We start from the raw sequence: 17,392 nt of genomic DNA on the forward strand, positions 1-17,392 counted from the left end.
AAGTCAGCCGTGGCCCAAGAATACCCGGAGTCGGGGGACGGGGGACGGGCATGGGGTAAGCATGCACGAAGCCCGTCCAGGGGTTGTACCCTGAAAGCCATGGCGGTGTAGGAGCTGTCGCAGGGTTCACAGGAGGGTGCACCATGTTGGAGTTGCGAGGCCGACCCCCGCGACCCTTCTGCTTGCGGCCACTAAAGGAGTGGGCACGGGTGGCGTGGTCGGAGCAGGAGCCCGCGGCGCGGGTGGCGTGGTCGGAGCAGGAGCCCGCGGCGCGGGCGGGGCTGGAGACACGCCATGGCCGGCGGCGAGGCCGACGTGGAGGGCGGCGTGGGTCGCCTGCCGAGCAGAGTGGCGAAGGCGCTTCTCCTCCATGCGCAGGTACGTGACGGCCTTGGCGTATGTCGGCGTGACGAGGGAGAGGTTGGCGGCGGACTGGCCGAGGTCGGGGTGGAGGCCCCGCAGGAGGTTGGTGAGGAGGACGGAGTCGTGGATGGTCATGCCGACATCGCGCAGCTCATCGGCGAGAACCTTCAGCCGCGTGCAGTACTCCTCGATCGAAAGATCATTTTGCTGCATAGTGAAGAACTCCCCTTGGAGGAAGACATGGCGTTGGAGTTGATTGTCGAGGAAGAGATCGCACAACCGTGTCCACATGGCGTGCGCCGAGGGGTCACGGGAGTTCACCATGTTGAAGAGACCTTGGGAGATGGTGAGGAAGAGCCACTTGATGATGCAGGCGTCCACGGCAACCACTTGTCGTCGTCCTTCATGTCGCGGAAGTCGACACTCCCATCAACATGCTCGATGAGACGGTAGGAGCGGAACAAAAGCCCGAAGTAGGTGCGCCATGCATTGTAGGACGGCGAGTCGAGGTCGAGGATGACGGGCACATGATCCTTGATGTGGAGCTCGTTGAGGCGATCAGAGGTGAACATGGCGCCAGCGAAGGAGCCGGCGTCGGAGGGTTCGGCCTTGGAGCGAGACATGGTGGGAGAGGGAGGGGAGCGCGGCGGCGTTAAGGTTTGGGTGGTGGTGGAGGGAGAGGAGAGCGGCGGCTGTGAGGGTTTGAGGAGGAGCGGCGGCGGCGGCTACGTGAGGAGGTAGCGGCAGCGGTTTAGGGTTTGGGAAGGGGCAGCGGCGGCTACGGGAGGGAAGCAGCGGCGCCTGTGAGGTTTTGAGGAGGAGCGGCGGCGGCTACGTGAGGAGCTAGCGGCAGCGGTTTAGGGTTTGGGAAGGGGCGGCAGCGGCTACAGGAGGGAAGCAGCGACGGCTGTGAGGGTTTGGTGAGTTGCGGCGGCGGCAGTAGGAGAGAGGAGCGGTTGTGGCCTAGGGTTAGGAGGGCGCAACGGCGGCTACAGGGAGGTGCGGCGGCGGCGTAGGGCGGAAGCGATGGAGGAAAACTGATATCATGTAAAAAGATGTGGAATGCGACTCAATTGTATTCCTTAGAGTTGGTCACAATATATACACATGATGTCTTGGAAATTAATCCTTATCTCTAGGAGTCAACTATACAAGGCTAGAGAAGATAGAAATAATAATACGAATATGTCATGTTCAATAGATTGAAAGTTATTTCTCGGAAAAAAAATAAGCTGCCAGTTCCCCACCAAAAAAAGAAAAAAGAGATGAGCTGCCAGCTCATCTGCTACACAAATAAAGAAACGCTACAAAGGTGTCAAGATAAAGCACTTAAATTTTATTTTAATAATCTTCTACTAAATTTTCTTAACTGTGATTGTATACTCTGTGAAATTATGGACACTCATTTTCTTGTACTTATTAGGTTTAGCGTCTTGGTTGAGGCTTCGTGTCAGCGGTGATGTCCCTTCGTAGGAATAATGTCTCTTACGTTTCATCCGTGTCCCAACGTTGCGTCTAGCGGCCTCGGAGTGCATATGGAGGTGTGTCTCAATCAGATCTCGCGGGATTCAATCAGTGCTGGTCTTCAGTGGATATGTTTGAATCCGGTCTTCGTTCGTCTTCGTTTGGGTGTTTACATGTTTGATTTTTCCGATCTGCAACTTTCTTCATCGGCGATAATTACTAATCTAGTGCGCTGGTCCATAATGACTTAGCACGACGACTTCCCGACTGTCTACTACAACAAGATTTGTCCGACTCCGGAGAGAGATGGGTGATGAGGACGGTACACGAAGGTGGTCCACGAAGGTGGTTGTAATTTTTATTATCTCTGATGTTCTTTGTACTACTATATGATTGAAAATGAATAAATTGAAAGTTTCCGACGAAGAAAATTGTAAAGTTAAAGTAATATTTTTAATAATCTCCTACATTTTCTTAGCTATGATGTTACACTCTTTAGAATTAAGGACACGTCATCCAACGGGCTGCGGAAGTGCTGATTTCACTAGGTTTCGTTGTGTTGACTGTTGACTTGACTTTTCTGTATAGATTTAGTGACCCGCACCGCGCCACCGCGGCACTCTTTGGTTTTTGTTTGACTGTGTGTAGAGAGAGAGAAAGAGAGCGCGCGCGAGATCGAGATCCATGGCGGAGGGGGTGCTTGCTTCCAGCATCGTGAAGGCGGTGCTAGCGAAGTTCGGGTCCTCGGTTTGGGGAGAGCTGGCGCTCCTGAGGAGCTTCAGGACTGACCTGAAGGCCATGGAGGACGAGTTCGCCACCATCCGGAGCGTGCTTGCGGACGCTGAGGTGCGCGGCGGCAGCGGCGACAGCGCCGTCCGCGACTGGCTGCGCAGGCTCAAGAACCTCGCCCACGACATCGACGACTTCCTCGACGCCTGCCACTCCGACCTGCGCGCTGGCCGCCGCCGCCGGAGCCGGGGCAGCCCGGCGTGCGGCTCCACGGCCACCTGCATCGTCAGCTCCGTCGTCATGGCGCACAGGCTGAGGTCCCTGAGGCGCAAGCTGGACGCCGTCGCCTCGGGGAGGGACAGGCTGCGCTTGAATCCCAACGTTTCTCCGCCGGCGCACCCGGTCGCTCCCCCGAAGCGGGAGACCATCTCAAAGGTCGACGAGGCCAAGACGGTGGGGAGGGCCGCGGACAAAGAGAAGCTCATGAAGCTGGTCCTCGACGCGGCGAGCGAGGAGGACGTGTCCGTGATCCCCATCGTCGGCTTCGGCGGCCTCGGCAAGACGACGCTGGCGCAGCTGGTGTTCAACGACCGGAGGGCCAACGACGAGGTGTTCGACCTCCGGATCTGGGTCTCCATGTCCGTGGATTTCAGCCTCAGAAGGCTCATCCAGCCGATTGTGAGCGCGACCAAGCTGAAGCGCGATCTAACCAGCCTGGAGGCCATCGCAAACTTCTTGTCCGAGACGTTCACGGGGAAGAAGTACCTGCTGGTTCTCGATGATGTGTGGAGCGAGAGCCAGGAGGAGTGGGAGCGGCTGAAGCTTCTCCTCAAGGATGGCAAGCGAGGCAGCAAGATCATGGTGACCACACGGAGCCGCAAGGTCGGCATGATGGTGCGCACCGTGCCGCCATTCGTTCTCGAAGGCCTCTCTGATGATGATTGTTGGGAGCTGTTCAAGGGAAAGGCTTTTGAGGAAGGGGAGGAGCATATGCATCCCAAGCTAGTCAAGTTAGGGAAGGGGATTGTCCAGAAATGCGGCGGCGTGCCGTTGGCCGCCAAGGCTCTTGGGAGCATGCTGCGGTTCAAGAGGAACGAGGAATCATGGATTGCTGTCAAGGACAGTGAGATATGGCAGCTGGATAAGGAGGACACAATTTTGCCGTCTCTCAAGCTCACCTATGACCAAATGCCACCTGGTCTGAAGCAGTGCTTTGCATATTGTGCATCATTTCCTAGAAACTATGAGATTGACAGGGACAAGCTTATTCAGCGATGGATTGCTCTTGGTTTCATTGAACCCACAAAGTATGGCTGCCAATCGGTTTTCGATCAAGCCAACGACTATTTCGAGCACTTGCTGTGGATGTCTTTCCTTCAAGAAGTAGTGGAGCACGATTTGTCAAAGAAAGAATTAGAGGAAGATCGCAATGTTAAGTACAAGATTCATGACTTGGTGCATGACCTTGCTCAGTCTGTTGCCGGGGATGAAGTCCAGATCATCAACTCTAAGAATGTCAATGGGCGCGCCGAAGCATGCTGCCACTATGCATCATTGGCTGATGACACGAGGGCCTCTAAAGTTCTCCGGAGCACGCTCCGTAAAGTCCGCGCGTTGCATTCCTGGGGTCATGCTCTTGATGTCCAGTTTTCTTCACTCCAGCTGCTTGAGAGTACTAGATTTGCGAGGCAGCCAAATTACGGAGCTTCCCAAGTCAGTTGGCAGATTAAAACACTTGAGGTACTTGGACGTCTCTTCATCCCCTATCACAAGTCTGCCCAATTGCATCAGTAACCTCCACAATCTGCAAACACTTCATTTGTCCAATTGTGGCAATCTATATGTGCTTCCCATGTCAATATGCAGTCTTGAGAATCTGGAAACCCTGAATCTTTCCACTTGCCACTTTCAGACCTTGCCAGATTCCATAGGGCATCTTCAAAACCTGCAAAATCTTAACATGTCATTTTGCAGTTTCCTCTGTACATTACCCAGCTCCATCGGTGAACTCCAAAGTTTGCAAGACTTGAATTTTAAAGGGTGTGTCAATCTTAAGATTCTGCCTGACACTATGTGCAGACTGCAAAGTTTGCATTTCTTGAACCTCTCACAGTGTGGAATTCTCCGAGCACTGCCCAAAAATATTGGGAATCTCTCAAATTTGCTGCATCTGAATTTATCGCAATGCAGTGATCTTGAGGCAATCCCTGACTCGATAGGCTGCATTACAAGGCTGCATACTCTGGACATGTCTTACTGTAGCAGTTTGTCGGAATTACCTCGATCCGTTGGTGGCCTTCTGGAGCTTCAAACTCTCATTCTATCACATCATGCACGGAGTTTGGCATTGCCCATAGCAACCAGTCACCTACCAAACTTGCAGATTTTGGATCTCTCATTGAATATTGGTCTGGAGGAATTGCCTGAATCAATTGGTAATCTTCATAACTTGAAGGAGCTTATTTTGTTCCAGTGCTGGAATCTTCATAAGCTACCTGAGTCTATAGCAAACCTCATGATGCTGGAGAGGTTAAGCCTTGTTGGGTGTGCAGATCTAGCCACGCTACCTGACGGCATGACAACCATCACTAATCTGAAGCACCTACAAAATGACCAGTGCCCATCTTTGGAGAGACTACCTGATGGATTTGGGCAATGGACTAAACTTGAAACATTATCCTTGCTCATTATAGGTGACACATGCAGCAGTATTGCGGAGCTAAAAGACCTTATTCTTCTGAGTGGCTGTCTTAGAATTGAATGCCTCTCACACAAGAAGGATTTGACTATCGATGCCAAGAGAGCAAACTTGAGGGATAAGAGGAAACTAAGCAACTTGACTGTGTCATGGACCAGTTCATGCTCTTCTGATGAGCTGAAGAACGTCGAAACATTTCTTGAAGTTCTCTTGCCACCTGAAAACCTTGAGGTCCTTGAAATAAATGGCTACATGGGCACTAAATTTCCCAGCTGGATGATGGAGAGCATGGAATCCTGGCTTCCAAATATTACCTTCCTAAGTTTAGGCAACATCCCTAACTGTATATGCCTCCCACCTCTTGGTCATATTCCCAATCTCCATTCTCTTGAGCTCCGCTGCATTAGTGGTGTCCGTAGCATTGGACCTGAAATACTTGCCAAGGGACAGAAGAACACATTGTACCAGTCACTCAAGGAACTCCATTTTGAAGACATGCCTGATCTGGAGATCTGGCCAACCTCATTGGCAGGGGACAGTGAAGAGAGTCAACAACAGTATTCATGTTTCCAGTCCTTAAAACTGTCACTGCAAGTGGATGTCCAAAGATGAGACCAAGACCATGCCTCCCAGATGCTATAGCAGATTTGTCACTATCCAACAGCAGTGAGATGTTATCAGTTGGTAGGGTGTTCGGGCCATCATCTTCCAAATCGGCGTCACTTCTTAGGAGACTGTGGATTAGAAAGTGCCATGCATCGTCGTGTGATTGGAACTTACTGCGGCACAGGCCAAAACTTGAGGATCTGACCATTGAGTACTGTGAAAGGCTACGTGTTTTGCCAGAGGCCATCAAGCACCTTAGCATGGTCCGGAAGCTGAAGATTGATAATTGCACTGATTTGGAAGTCCTTCCAGAATGGCTAGGTGATCTCGTAGCACTTGAGCATCTGGAGATAAGCTGCTGCCGGAAGTTGGTCTCACTGCCAGAAGGTTTGCGCTCCTTAACTGCACTGGAGGAGTTGATTGTCAGTGATTGTGGCTCTGCACTGACTGAGAACTGCAGAAAAGGGACAGGCAAGGATTGGTTCAAGATCTGTCATATCCCAAGTATCCTCATCTCGTGACAGGTAATAATGCATTATCTTTTGGTGAGGAATTACTTTTAGTTAACTCAAACAAAAAAGCTAGTTGTTCTTTTTTTTCTTTTCTTTTTTTCCGAAAAGGGGGGACTCCCCGGCCTCTGCATCAGAACGATGCTAGTTGTTCTTTAGAACTAAGTTTTTCTTCTTTGACATGGGCAGCAACAACGGAGGTCATTCTTCAAGGATTCTAGTGCAACACCTGTGCATGAATAGCATACCTGAATGAAAGTACTGTTTGTTACCTATTCAAAAGGTAAACCAGCCTAGCAACATGTCCCTTGCGTTCTTTGAAGGTTTGCTTGATTGTATCATCCTATTTGTACGCAAGAACATTTTAGGGGTTGTTAGATTGTATCTGCTCCTGGTGCGGTTCAGACAAATAATATCCATGTTGAGAGCTAGTTATATTCAAAGGAGTGAAGCTCCAGCCAGGTCCTGCTCTGGTATAAACTGGCCAGGAGTATACGATGTGCATTATAAAGTAAAAAGCCACAACTAAGTTATGTCACTAATGCAGACAACGACATCAGCAAACACCAGAATTTGGTTTATTGCCACAACATTAAACGGAAACTGCAATATGTTTAAACCCAGAAACAGAAGCATATAACTTCGTGGAGCTGCAATTTTTATAATGGAATCTTTTGATATTTTTCCAGCTTCAGTGGCTGCACAGTAGTTCCTAATAGGCTGAAAGGGTACATGTTTATGGTCCATTCATTTGAGCTTCATGCATAACACTAGAAGGGTTGGGCGCGCTTCGCTGCGCCATTGATGTTGTTGAGATTTCATAATTTTTTTAATTTGGTTGGCGCATGGGAGAAATGATGGCTGTGTTTTCTTTTCTTATAATTAGCACAGTCGCCTGCGCAATGCGCGGGCACCATCTTTATCAAGTTAGAAAAAAATTATTAAATTTTCTAATGCGTAATAGTTGTTTGTTAGTGTTATGTTCTTTAAAGAATACTACAATTGGAATTATATCGAATTTATTCTTCTTTACAACATGCCTCATAGTAGCTTGAAAATTTAAGAGTAATATTCTTACTTTCCCTTTCACAACCGTCCATTCTGATTTCTTTAGAGGAAAGCAAAGGATTAGGTAAAACTTTGGTGAAAATGTAAACTTAAAAATAAAGTAGGTCCTAAAGGATAAATCTTTGATTTGCCTGAACCTAGATATAGAGCTACAGCATTTTAAGATATGATGATAGAAAAGTTGAGCCATAGCGTTAACTGCTTAGTAGTACAATTACTGTTGCCTTTTCCACTAAGCTATTGATACCCATTCAAAATTAGTTAATAAAAGAAGAGAAATAACGCCCAATGCTCGATGCCCTACGTGTGGGCTATGGGCATGCCTGTGAGGACGCTCTGCATATTTTCATCCTATGTTCGCATGCTGACATGGTTTGACAACGTGTTGGCATCAGTCCACCTCACTACATCGATGAGCTTTGGGTGTGCGAGAGTCTGCCTTGAATCGATCTGTCCATATGGTCCGCGGTGCTTCTCATCATCCGTTGGAAGATATGGGCGTCCTGAAATGCTATGCCGTTCAACAAAATTGACCACCATAGCTCCATCACTCTTAGACTGATTGTTGAGGACATGCCTCTTTGGAGTCCCGGGCTTAAAAAGCAGGCTCAAAAGGGGTTGCCTTCTCATGTCGGTCATAGTACCTCTCCGCACGATCTACCGTGCTTTTGTAATTTCTTTTTTGTAATCATTTGTACCATGGTTACAACTTCTAAGCAATATATTCAGGTGAGGGAACTCCCTCGGTGATTCCTGGAAGAAACTAGTAATACAGTAGCTCTTAGAATGATTTTTTTTCTTACAACGACAAAAGCTCGATCAGCCGACTAATACATTTTCAAAAAAAAAATCATCACAAAGGCGCTCACACAACTAAGAGGACTGAACAAGCAGGCGGTGTGATTGCCCCTAGGTGTAGCGCGAGGAGGCCTCCCACCATGGTCGTGCCCGTGTCCTCCCTCTCATGTTCCTCCTCATGCTCGCCTTGTCCTCCTGTGGTACAACTGCCGCTTTCGGGGCTCCGGTTGGAGAGGATTACATCCGGCCACCGGCCTGACATCGCGCCGACATGCTTGCTATCATGGTTTGATTATTTTGTGGTAAATTGGGTATGGACTTTATATGTAACTTGGTTGTATGTAGGGACATGTATGGAACTTGATTATATGAACTTCTGTGGTATATGCTAAAACTTCTTTATGTTCGTTCCCAAATATTTGTCTTTTTAGAAATTTCAAGAAGTGACTACATACGAAGCAAAATGAGTGAATCTACACATTAAAATATGTCTACATACATTCGTATCTTGTAGTCCATTTGAAATGTCTAAAAAGACAAATATTTAGGAACGGAGGGAGTATATGATTGAGTTGTCATGTTAAATTTTCTCTGACTTGTCATGCTGAAATTACAAGGGAAATGCTGCCCAAATTTTCTTTCCATAAATAAGTTTCATGTTGTCACAAAGGAGAAAGAGGTTGGTTTTTCTCTACAGACATTTTCTTGTATGTCATGAGGGCATGACTATCGTTTTACTCATACATTTCACATGCTCTCCGGTTAGTTCATAGTTATGGCAGATAGGACATTTGTTGAGTTCGGTGGTGGCATATGAGCAAAGGGTGTTTGTTCGATGGCAATTCAGCAAGTTGCAAGTTTGTTGATGGCAAATAAGCAAATTCTGTACGCAATACTGCACCTGCGTCATAACCCAGGAGGATCGTTGTCTCTCAAGCCCTGTAGGCAGCCTCACCATGAAGAAGATAACGATGACAAGAACATGATGCAAAGAGCACACGCAACATGAGCCCCTACCATCGGTTAATGGATGACATGTTTGGGAGTGGTTCTATGAGGAGACTTACGGCTACACGATATGAGATTCTTAGCTATCCGATCGTTTTCCAAAAATAAATATAAATAAAAAGTTTGTCAAAAGAAAAAGAAAAAGAAGAGCCGTGTAATCATGGCCACCACTGTTTCAATGATGGTCCCAAAACCCCCGTTGGCGACTAGCATAGATTTCTTTGCGTATTTTACTAACTTTAATGTCTTTTATGACATAACACGGTCTTGAAGATGATATTTTGATCATCAATCAGTGTGCAAACAAGTTGCCTTTTCGCATAAATATAGTTATGCACTATGAAAGTATGTTATTTTGATATTTTTCTTGTGATAGTAACAAATGACCAAACATGCAAATGTTTACCTCATAAAATCCAAAACTAATCAATATTATCATGAATAGGAGGTGGCACTAGTTAAAATCTTTTCTAAAAGCCAACCTTTTTTTTTCTTTTGTCATGTTTAAAAGCCACCCTTGAAATCATGACAAACGCGCTCACACAAAAATAGTAAAAGAAAAAGAGAACCACCAGGTTGCTTGCAGCAGCGCCCCAAGCCTCCAACAACCAGAGAGCACTGAGCAAGCCAGGCGGTGCGATGGAACCCCCGGGCGCAGCGCGGAGGAGGCCTCCCGCCATGGCCGCGCCCGCGCTCCTCACCCTCCTGCTCCTCCTCCTCACGCTCGCCCTGTCCTCCGCCTCCGGGGCTCCGGTCGGGGAGGATTACGTCCGGCCGCCGGCCCGGCCCCGCGCGGGCCAGCGGAAGGCCCTCCTCGGCCTCTTCCCCTGGAGCAAGAAGAAGGCCTCCGCTTCCGCCTCCGATCCCCAGCAGGTGACGTGTCCTCTCGCGCTCGTCGCTCTTGAATCGGTCCATCCCAAGGGGATTGGCGACGCTTTGGGAAGAAGAAAAATGGACTTTTTCTTTCTTTCTTTCTTGATTAGACTGCGAGCTAGCGGCTAGATCGTTCCGAGGTTATTTCTTCCTGTGATTGTAAGCTGAATCGACGATTCGGTGGTGTGGCTGGCCATTTCTTGGTACACTCCCTGGTTAAGTGTATATATATGGGGTTAAATTACAGGGATCTAGCTGATCTATATGGAGTACTACAATTCACCATACAATAGATCAGCTCTGAACTAGTAGTACTAAACAGTGGGTGTCTTATTAGACCCCTAGTTGTCCTCAGATATCTAGTTCGACAATTTGCTGGACATATCTTAGTTCGGATGATAGTCTATTTTGATGGTGAGGTTCAATGTTTTTTGTGTGCCTATTGAGTATTTGGGACTACTGTGCGTCTGTGCTATTCTAATTATGCCCTGTAGCCTGGATTGAACTGATCAATTTGTCATACACAAATACAGATGATGGAAGTATGCATACTGCAGGTTATGTTGAATTGGCATCATCTTGATTTTGTATTTGATCGTGTCGCATAGTAGTATTTTATCTATGTTTGGCCTTACACACAGACACAGGCTCATTTACCTTCCAGTTAATTTAATCTACCCCTGTCCCGGACAGATTTATTTCTTGCGTTGGGGCCGATACCCGGAACACGTCTAGTTCCACAATGTTCAGTTTCCTGAATTCACTTGATCCCAGAAGGTTACAGTTTTATGTACCAGATCCTGTGTGTTATCCTACAGTACTTACAAAGTCCTCATTCATAGCTTTGGTTTTAGACAGTTTTTTGCTACTACAAGTTCATCAACTGCTGAACCCTATGTTATAATATGTTTTACAGGTGCACATTTCACTATCTGGAGAGAAGCACATGAGAATTACATGGGTCACAGATGATAACTCTGTCCCCTCAGTTGTGGACTATGGAACTAAGTCCAACGCATACACATCCTCATCTAATGGAGAAAGCACGTCCTACAGCTACTTAATGTACAGCTCAGGAAAGATCCACCATGTTGTTATTGGACCTCTTGAAGACAACACTATATACTACTACCGATGCGGAGGACGAGGTTCAGAATTCCAACTTAAGACACCCCCCTCCCAGTTCCCGCTGTCATTGGCTGTTGTAGGCGATCTTGGGCAGACCAGTTGGACAACATCAACATTAAACCACATTAAGCAATGTGAATATGATATGCTCTTACTTCCCGGTGATCTCTCTTATGCTGATTATATGCAACATTTGTGGGATTCCTTTGGTGAGTTGGTGGAGCCACTTGCTAGCACCCGGCCCTGGATGGTGACACAAGGCAACCATGAAAAGGAGAGGATACCATTTTTCAAGTCTGGATTTCAATCATATAATGCGCGATGGAAGATGCCTTATGAAGAGAGTGGTTCCACATCAAATTTGTACTACTCATTTGAGGTTGCAGGGGTGCATGTCATAATGCTAGGTTCTTATACAGATTATGATGAGAGTTCGGATCAGTATGCTTGGCTTAAGGTTCGTAACTTCCTAACTCCATTTCATGTTGCATTGTAGTTACTGCTACTTTTTGTACATCAATTAAGGATGTTCTCTCAAAGAATTAAACTATTTCTTTAATAGTACTTTTTCTAGAAACGTATAGTGACCATTCCTCATAGTTGCAGACCTACACTCAGCACTTATCTTAAATCTTATGTGACTACGAGTTAATTTTAGGCTGGTGTATTCTTCTGTACCTTAAACACGATGCGCTTAGCTTACAAGTTAAGTCGTCCTTGTCATTTTGGCTGACAGATGACCATCTTTTCTGCTTTACAGTCTGATCTTGCCAACATAGATAGAAAGAGGACCCCATGGCTCGTTGTTCTGTTGCACGTGCCATGGTATAACAGCAACTGGGCTCATCAGGGTGAAGGTGACAGTATGATGAGTGCGATGGAGCCTTTGCTACATGCCGCTCATGTGGATATTATAATCTCAGGTCACGTGCACGCTTATGAACGCACGGTATGACTCCTTGCAGATCACCAGTAGCACACCACCGATCAAATTTGAGCCTCTGGCCATGTAACTCATTTACGTAAAGGTTTCAGATGATCATTTCGCTGTTTGTGCAGGAGCGAGTCTACAAAGGTGGGGTTAATCCATGTGGTGCTGTTCATATAACTATTGGTGATGGTGGAAACCGGGAAGGCTTGGCCCGCAGGTACCTTTGTCCTCCTCCTCATTGTTAACACGTCCAATTCGAAATCGCTATAGTGCCACTAGATTGAATGCCTATCTTGGTATCTTCAGGTATCATAACCCGAAACCCCTCTGGTCGGTGTTCCGGGAAGCAAGCTTTGGGCATGGTGAGCTGAAGATCATCAACTCCACGCACGCGCACTGGACTTGGCACAGGAACGACGACGAAGAGCCGGTGAGAACAGATGACGTGTGGATAACCTCGCTGGCTGGTTCGCAGTGCGTCCAGGACAGCAGCAGCCCTGAGTTCAGGAAGATACTCATGTCCCCTTGAGACGATCATTCGGGTCGATATATACCTTAGTCTGAAAAAAGGGCTTGCCATGTAGCAGTACTGTATATGTATATATGTGTGTCTAAGACTACTTGCTAAACCATAAACTGATAAGCTTTTTGCTGTATATGGGTTAATCAACGAGAACATGTACTCCATGTCATAGTTGGCATGTTTTAACCGCTCAGTATGATATGAAATGGCGATTCAGAAAACAACATCTGGACTGAAACTGCATCCAGAAGAAGTCCAGAGAAATTACTACTATGACTTGAGCTTTGGTTTCCAGTTCTCATCCTTGCAGCGCCGCTGCTCGGCGATCATCGACTCGAAGACGGCCAGGACACGATCCAACCCCGTCTCGTCCTCCCCGAGCTCCTTCATGGCGACGACGATGCTCTCGATGGTCGACATGCACCCGGCCTTGGGCTCATGCCTCACCTCGCCGTACAGGCTGACCCTATCTGCTTCCACCTTCACGTGCGGCACGAGCTGCAGCCATGGGTTCTCGTGGTACATCCGGTGTGCCTTCGCCCAGGTGCCATCCAGCACGATCAGATGTTTCACCAGTACCTGACAGTCTGAAGCTGCGTCGATGGTGGTCGCGCGCTGGCATGGGAACAGCAGGGCCGAGTGCGGCGGTATGGCGATGGTGAACTCATGTTGGAGCTCCGGCGACGGCGAGGCTTCTTCGCCTGTGCTACGTGCGGGCTTGTTCTTCTGTGTCTTCGTCACGGTGAAGCCGTTGGAGACGGCGAGTTTGGCAAGAGGAGAACTTCTTGACGGCCATCTGATCTTGGGGTTCGCGCCGACGCCGCGCTCGATGTCGATCCGGAGCTGTTTCTCCGTGTAAGCGATGGAGCACTTGTCCATGGTTTCCACCGTCCAAGCTTCTCCAATGGCGGCACCGGCTTCGGCATTTTCAGTTTCTCCGCCGCCAAGTCCAAGATTCGTCGTGAGGAGGAAGCTGGCGCGGTGGGCGACGTCGGCGACCTGGGTGACGGCGAGGTTGCGGAGGCCGAGGCGGGCGACGCGGACGGAGCTGAGCGGGTGCCGGGCCTCCGTGGGGTGCTGCAGCACGGTGACGCCCACGGCGGTGTCCAGCGGGGGCCCGCGGAGGCGGCCGCAGAGGCAGACGCGCAGGGGCTTCGTGCAGACGGCGCACATGGGGCGGCGGCGGCGCTGGCCCGGCTCCAGGAGCTGCGGGCCGCTCGCCGCCGTGGCCATGGGCGGCGAGGTGGGCGGTGTCGCTGCTGCTCTGGTGGGGGTGGCGGCCGAGTAGGGGGGCTTTGGATGCGGTAGGAAAATGGAGGATCTGAACCGAGGCCGCGTTCGGATTGGCGAAGTTCCAAAAGAATTAGTAGTGCAGAAGATCGGCATTTTTGCCAAAAAGAGATCTCAGCAGCATGCGGGAAGCTCGCTTTGCTTTGCTGCTTCAAACGAGTGGATGGGGCGACAAGAAGATTTGTTCCTCGCCTTCAAAAATGTGGGGTCCATTTGTCTGTCGGTGACATGAGATGAAATCATGAAACGAAGGAAACGATGCTCCAGTAGGAATTTATTAGGAAGAACATCTACAGCCGGACGCCTTAAACCCGTCTCATATGCCCAGGCGGGCCGCCCGGTCACTGACCGGTCACATTTTTTTAACCCAGACGGACGCCTCAAACGGCCCTCAAACGTCCGGGTTGACTGGCACGCCTCATATCCAGCCCAAATATGGGGTAGGTATGTGGGCGCCCGGGCACGCTCGCCACGTCAGACTGGCGAAGGGGTCCCAGTCGAAAACGCCCTCAAACCCGGCGGTCCAAAACTCGTCTCCTCCGTCGGACCGGTGGCGCCGCATGGTGCAGCTCTGGCGGGCCGCGTAGTGCCTTGCCCGGCTATTTAAATCGACTGCCTTGCCCGGAGTCGGCTGCGGAGGCAAGACGTCGTCGCCGGCAGGAGATGGAGGCGCAGCAGGCCGCGGAGGAGACGAAGATGCTCGCCTACATGGATGAGGTCGAGCACGAGGAGGATGAGCCGGAGCCCTCCTCCTCACCCGTCCAGCCGGGGCCCAGCACCGTCGTTGTGGGCATCTCCGACGACGAAGACTAGTTAGGGCAGTACGTAGGGATTTCTTTGCATGCTTTGTATGGATCTAGGGGATGAAATATGAGAGAGGCGGATGCAAAGTGGCTAATTTGAGGCGTGCCCGGTCACTGTCCGCGGACGCGCTCGCGGGCTTTTTGGGGCCGAATTTGCCAAGTCCGGTTGTAGATGCTCTAATAATAGTGCATGCAGAATCATTCCAGTCTACTTGTCAAGGACGTAATGCCTATGTACTGATCATGCCATGAATAACATCATAAATATGCACTTTTCTATCAATTGCCCAACAGTAATTTGTGTACACACCGTTGCTATGTTCTTGAGAGAGATGCCTCTAGTGAAAGTTATGGCCCCGGGTCCATCTAAATCATATTGCTAAAACCCAAAATACCTTCCTGTAATTTATTTAATTTGTAATTTATATATCTTCCACTATCAGAACTAGTCATTGCAATTAACGAGTATAAGGGGATTGACAACCCTCTTGCCCGTGTTGGGTGCAAGTATTTGTTTGTGTGTTTAGGTACTGCTAAAGGTCATTTGTGTGGATCTCCCATTGATTCGATTAACCTTAGTTCTTAACTGAGGGAAATACTTTCTGCTACTATACTACTTCACCCTTCTTATTCGGGGAAATTTCAACGCCTATCACAAGTAGCAGAAAAAATTCTGGCGCCGTTGCCGGGAGACTTCATCAAACAATCAAAGGTCCTTTCACACACATTATTATTTACTTGTTCTACTTTTTATTTGATTTTATTTTCCTTTATTAGTTTCCATTAAAAAATCAAAAATACAAAAAAAATCTCTTGTGTGTCATCTCTGCTTTTGTTGCCATCATGTTGACTCAATAAAATAAAAAGAAAGACTTATGAATCCCCATCCACTTGCTAATCTTTTCAAACTTGCTGCATGTTGTAAACCAATAGTAGTAATGAAGAAGTGATAAAAGAAAATGCCATTGGATACATTTATTGAATGAAAAGCATGCTTGCAATATTAATTCCATGAAAGTCAGTTGTGCTAATGATCATGATTGGGGTGACGATCATAATGCTATGCATATGAAAAGTGGGTTTGGAAGAGTGTCAACTTTAGAAAATCCCACTATTTTGGAGAACAATCAATCATATGAATTTTTGGATAACAGTGGTTTTTGAGAGGTCGTGACTTTAGTTGATGTTAATCCCACTATCTTGAAAAATTATAAAACTTGCATGCATGTGGATTATGGAAAGAATAATTTATATGATATCGATATTGTTGAATTTGCTTATGATTCTACATGTAATTATTTAGAGAGAGGAAATTATGGTCATAGAAATCTTCATGTTACTCAATTACCTCTTTTGATGTTCAAATTGTTAATTTTCGCCCTTCTGTCTTGCATATGCTAGATATTGCTTGTATTGATAATTTGTTTGAAGGAAATATGCCCTAGAGGCAATAATAAAGTATTATTTATTTCCTTGTATCATGATAAATGTTTATTATTCATGCTAGAATTGTATTAACCGGAAACATAATACATGTGTGAATATATAGACAAACAGAGTGTCACTAGTATGCCTCTACTTGACTAGCTCGTTAATCAAAGATGGTTATGTTTCCTAGCCATAGACATAAGTTGTCATTTGATTAACGAGATCACCTCATTAGGAGAATGACGTGATTGACTTGACCCATTCCGTTAGATTAGCACTCGATCGTTTAGTATGTTGCTATTGCTTTCTTCATGACTTATACATGTTCCTATGACTATGAGATTATGCAACTCCCGTTTACCGGAGGAACACTTTGTGTGCTACCAAACGTCACAACGTAAATGGGTGATTATAAAGGTGCTCTACAGGTGTCTCCAAAGGTACTTGTTGGGTTGGCGTATTTCGAGATTACGATTTGTCACTCCAATTGTCGGAGAGGTATCTCTGGGCCCACTCGGTAATGCACATCACTATAAGCCTTGCAAGCATTGTGACTAATGAGTTAGTTGCGGGATGATGTGTTACGGAACGAGTAAAGAGACTTGCCGGTAACGAGATTGAACTAGGTATCGAGATACCGACGATCAAATCTCAGGCAAGTAACATACCGGTGACAAAGGGAACAAACGTATGTTGTTATGCGGTCTGACCGATAAAGATCTTCGTAGAATATGTGGGAGCCAATATGGGCATCCAGGTCCCGCTATTGGTTATTGACCGGAGACGTGTCTCGGTCATGTCTACATAGTTCTCGAACCCGTAGGGTCCGCACGCTTAACGTTACGATGACAGTTTTATTGAGTTTTGATGTACCGAAGGAGTTCGGAGTCCCGGATGAGATCGGGGATATGACGAGGAGTCTCGAAATGGTCGAGACGTAAAAATCGATATATTGGACGACTATATTCGGACTTCGGAAAGGTTCCGAGCGATTCGGGTATTTTTCGGAGTACCGGAGAGTTACGGGAATTCGTATTGGGCCTTAATGGGCCATACGGGAAAGGAGAGAAAGGCCTCAAAAGGTGGCCGCACCCCTCACCATGGTCTGGTCCGAATTGGACTAGGGAAGGGGGGCGCACCCTTCCTTCTTTCTCCTTCCCCCTTCCCTTCTCC

General features: G+C 47.7%; 2 protein-coding genes and 1 pseudogene across 3 annotated transcripts; 2 read left to right on the top strand and 1 right to left on the bottom strand.

The window, feature by feature from the left end:
• Positions 1-2,455: 2,455 nt before the first annotated feature.
• LOC123143761 (putative disease resistance protein RGA4) lies at positions 2,456-6,907 on the top strand (annotated as a pseudogene). The gene is made up of 2 exons (XR_006471015.1): positions 2,456-6,384; positions 6,559-6,907. The product of XR_006471015.1 is annotated as a putative disease resistance protein RGA4 (transcript).
• A 2,883-nt stretch (positions 6,908-9,790) lies between these two features.
• LOC123143762 (purple acid phosphatase 18) lies at positions 9,791-12,891 on the top strand. Its single transcript, XM_044562742.1, has 5 exons — positions 9,791-10,116; positions 11,033-11,701; positions 12,005-12,193; positions 12,304-12,392; positions 12,482-12,891. The coding sequence occupies exons 1-5, from the start codon at positions 9,883-9,885 to the stop codon at positions 12,702-12,704; spliced, it is 1,404 nt and encodes a 467-aa protein (XP_044418677.1). The 5' UTR covers positions 9,791-9,882; the 3' UTR covers positions 12,705-12,891.
• A 63-nt stretch (positions 12,892-12,954) lies between these two features.
• Positions 12,955-14,173, bottom strand: LOC123143763 (uncharacterized). Its single transcript, XM_044562743.1, has one exon. The coding sequence runs from the start codon at positions 14,082-14,084 to the stop codon at positions 12,969-12,971; it is 1,116 nt and encodes a 371-aa protein (XP_044418678.1). The 5' UTR covers positions 14,085-14,173; the 3' UTR covers positions 12,955-12,968.
• Positions 14,174-17,392: the final 3,219 nt, after the last annotated feature.

This window comes from Triticum aestivum, chromosome 6D (genome assembly GCF_018294505.1).
Source record: "Triticum aestivum cultivar Chinese Spring chromosome 6D, IWGSC CS RefSeq v2.1, whole genome shotgun sequence".
Taxonomy (NCBI): Eukaryota; Viridiplantae; Streptophyta; class Magnoliopsida; order Poales; family Poaceae; genus Triticum; species Triticum aestivum.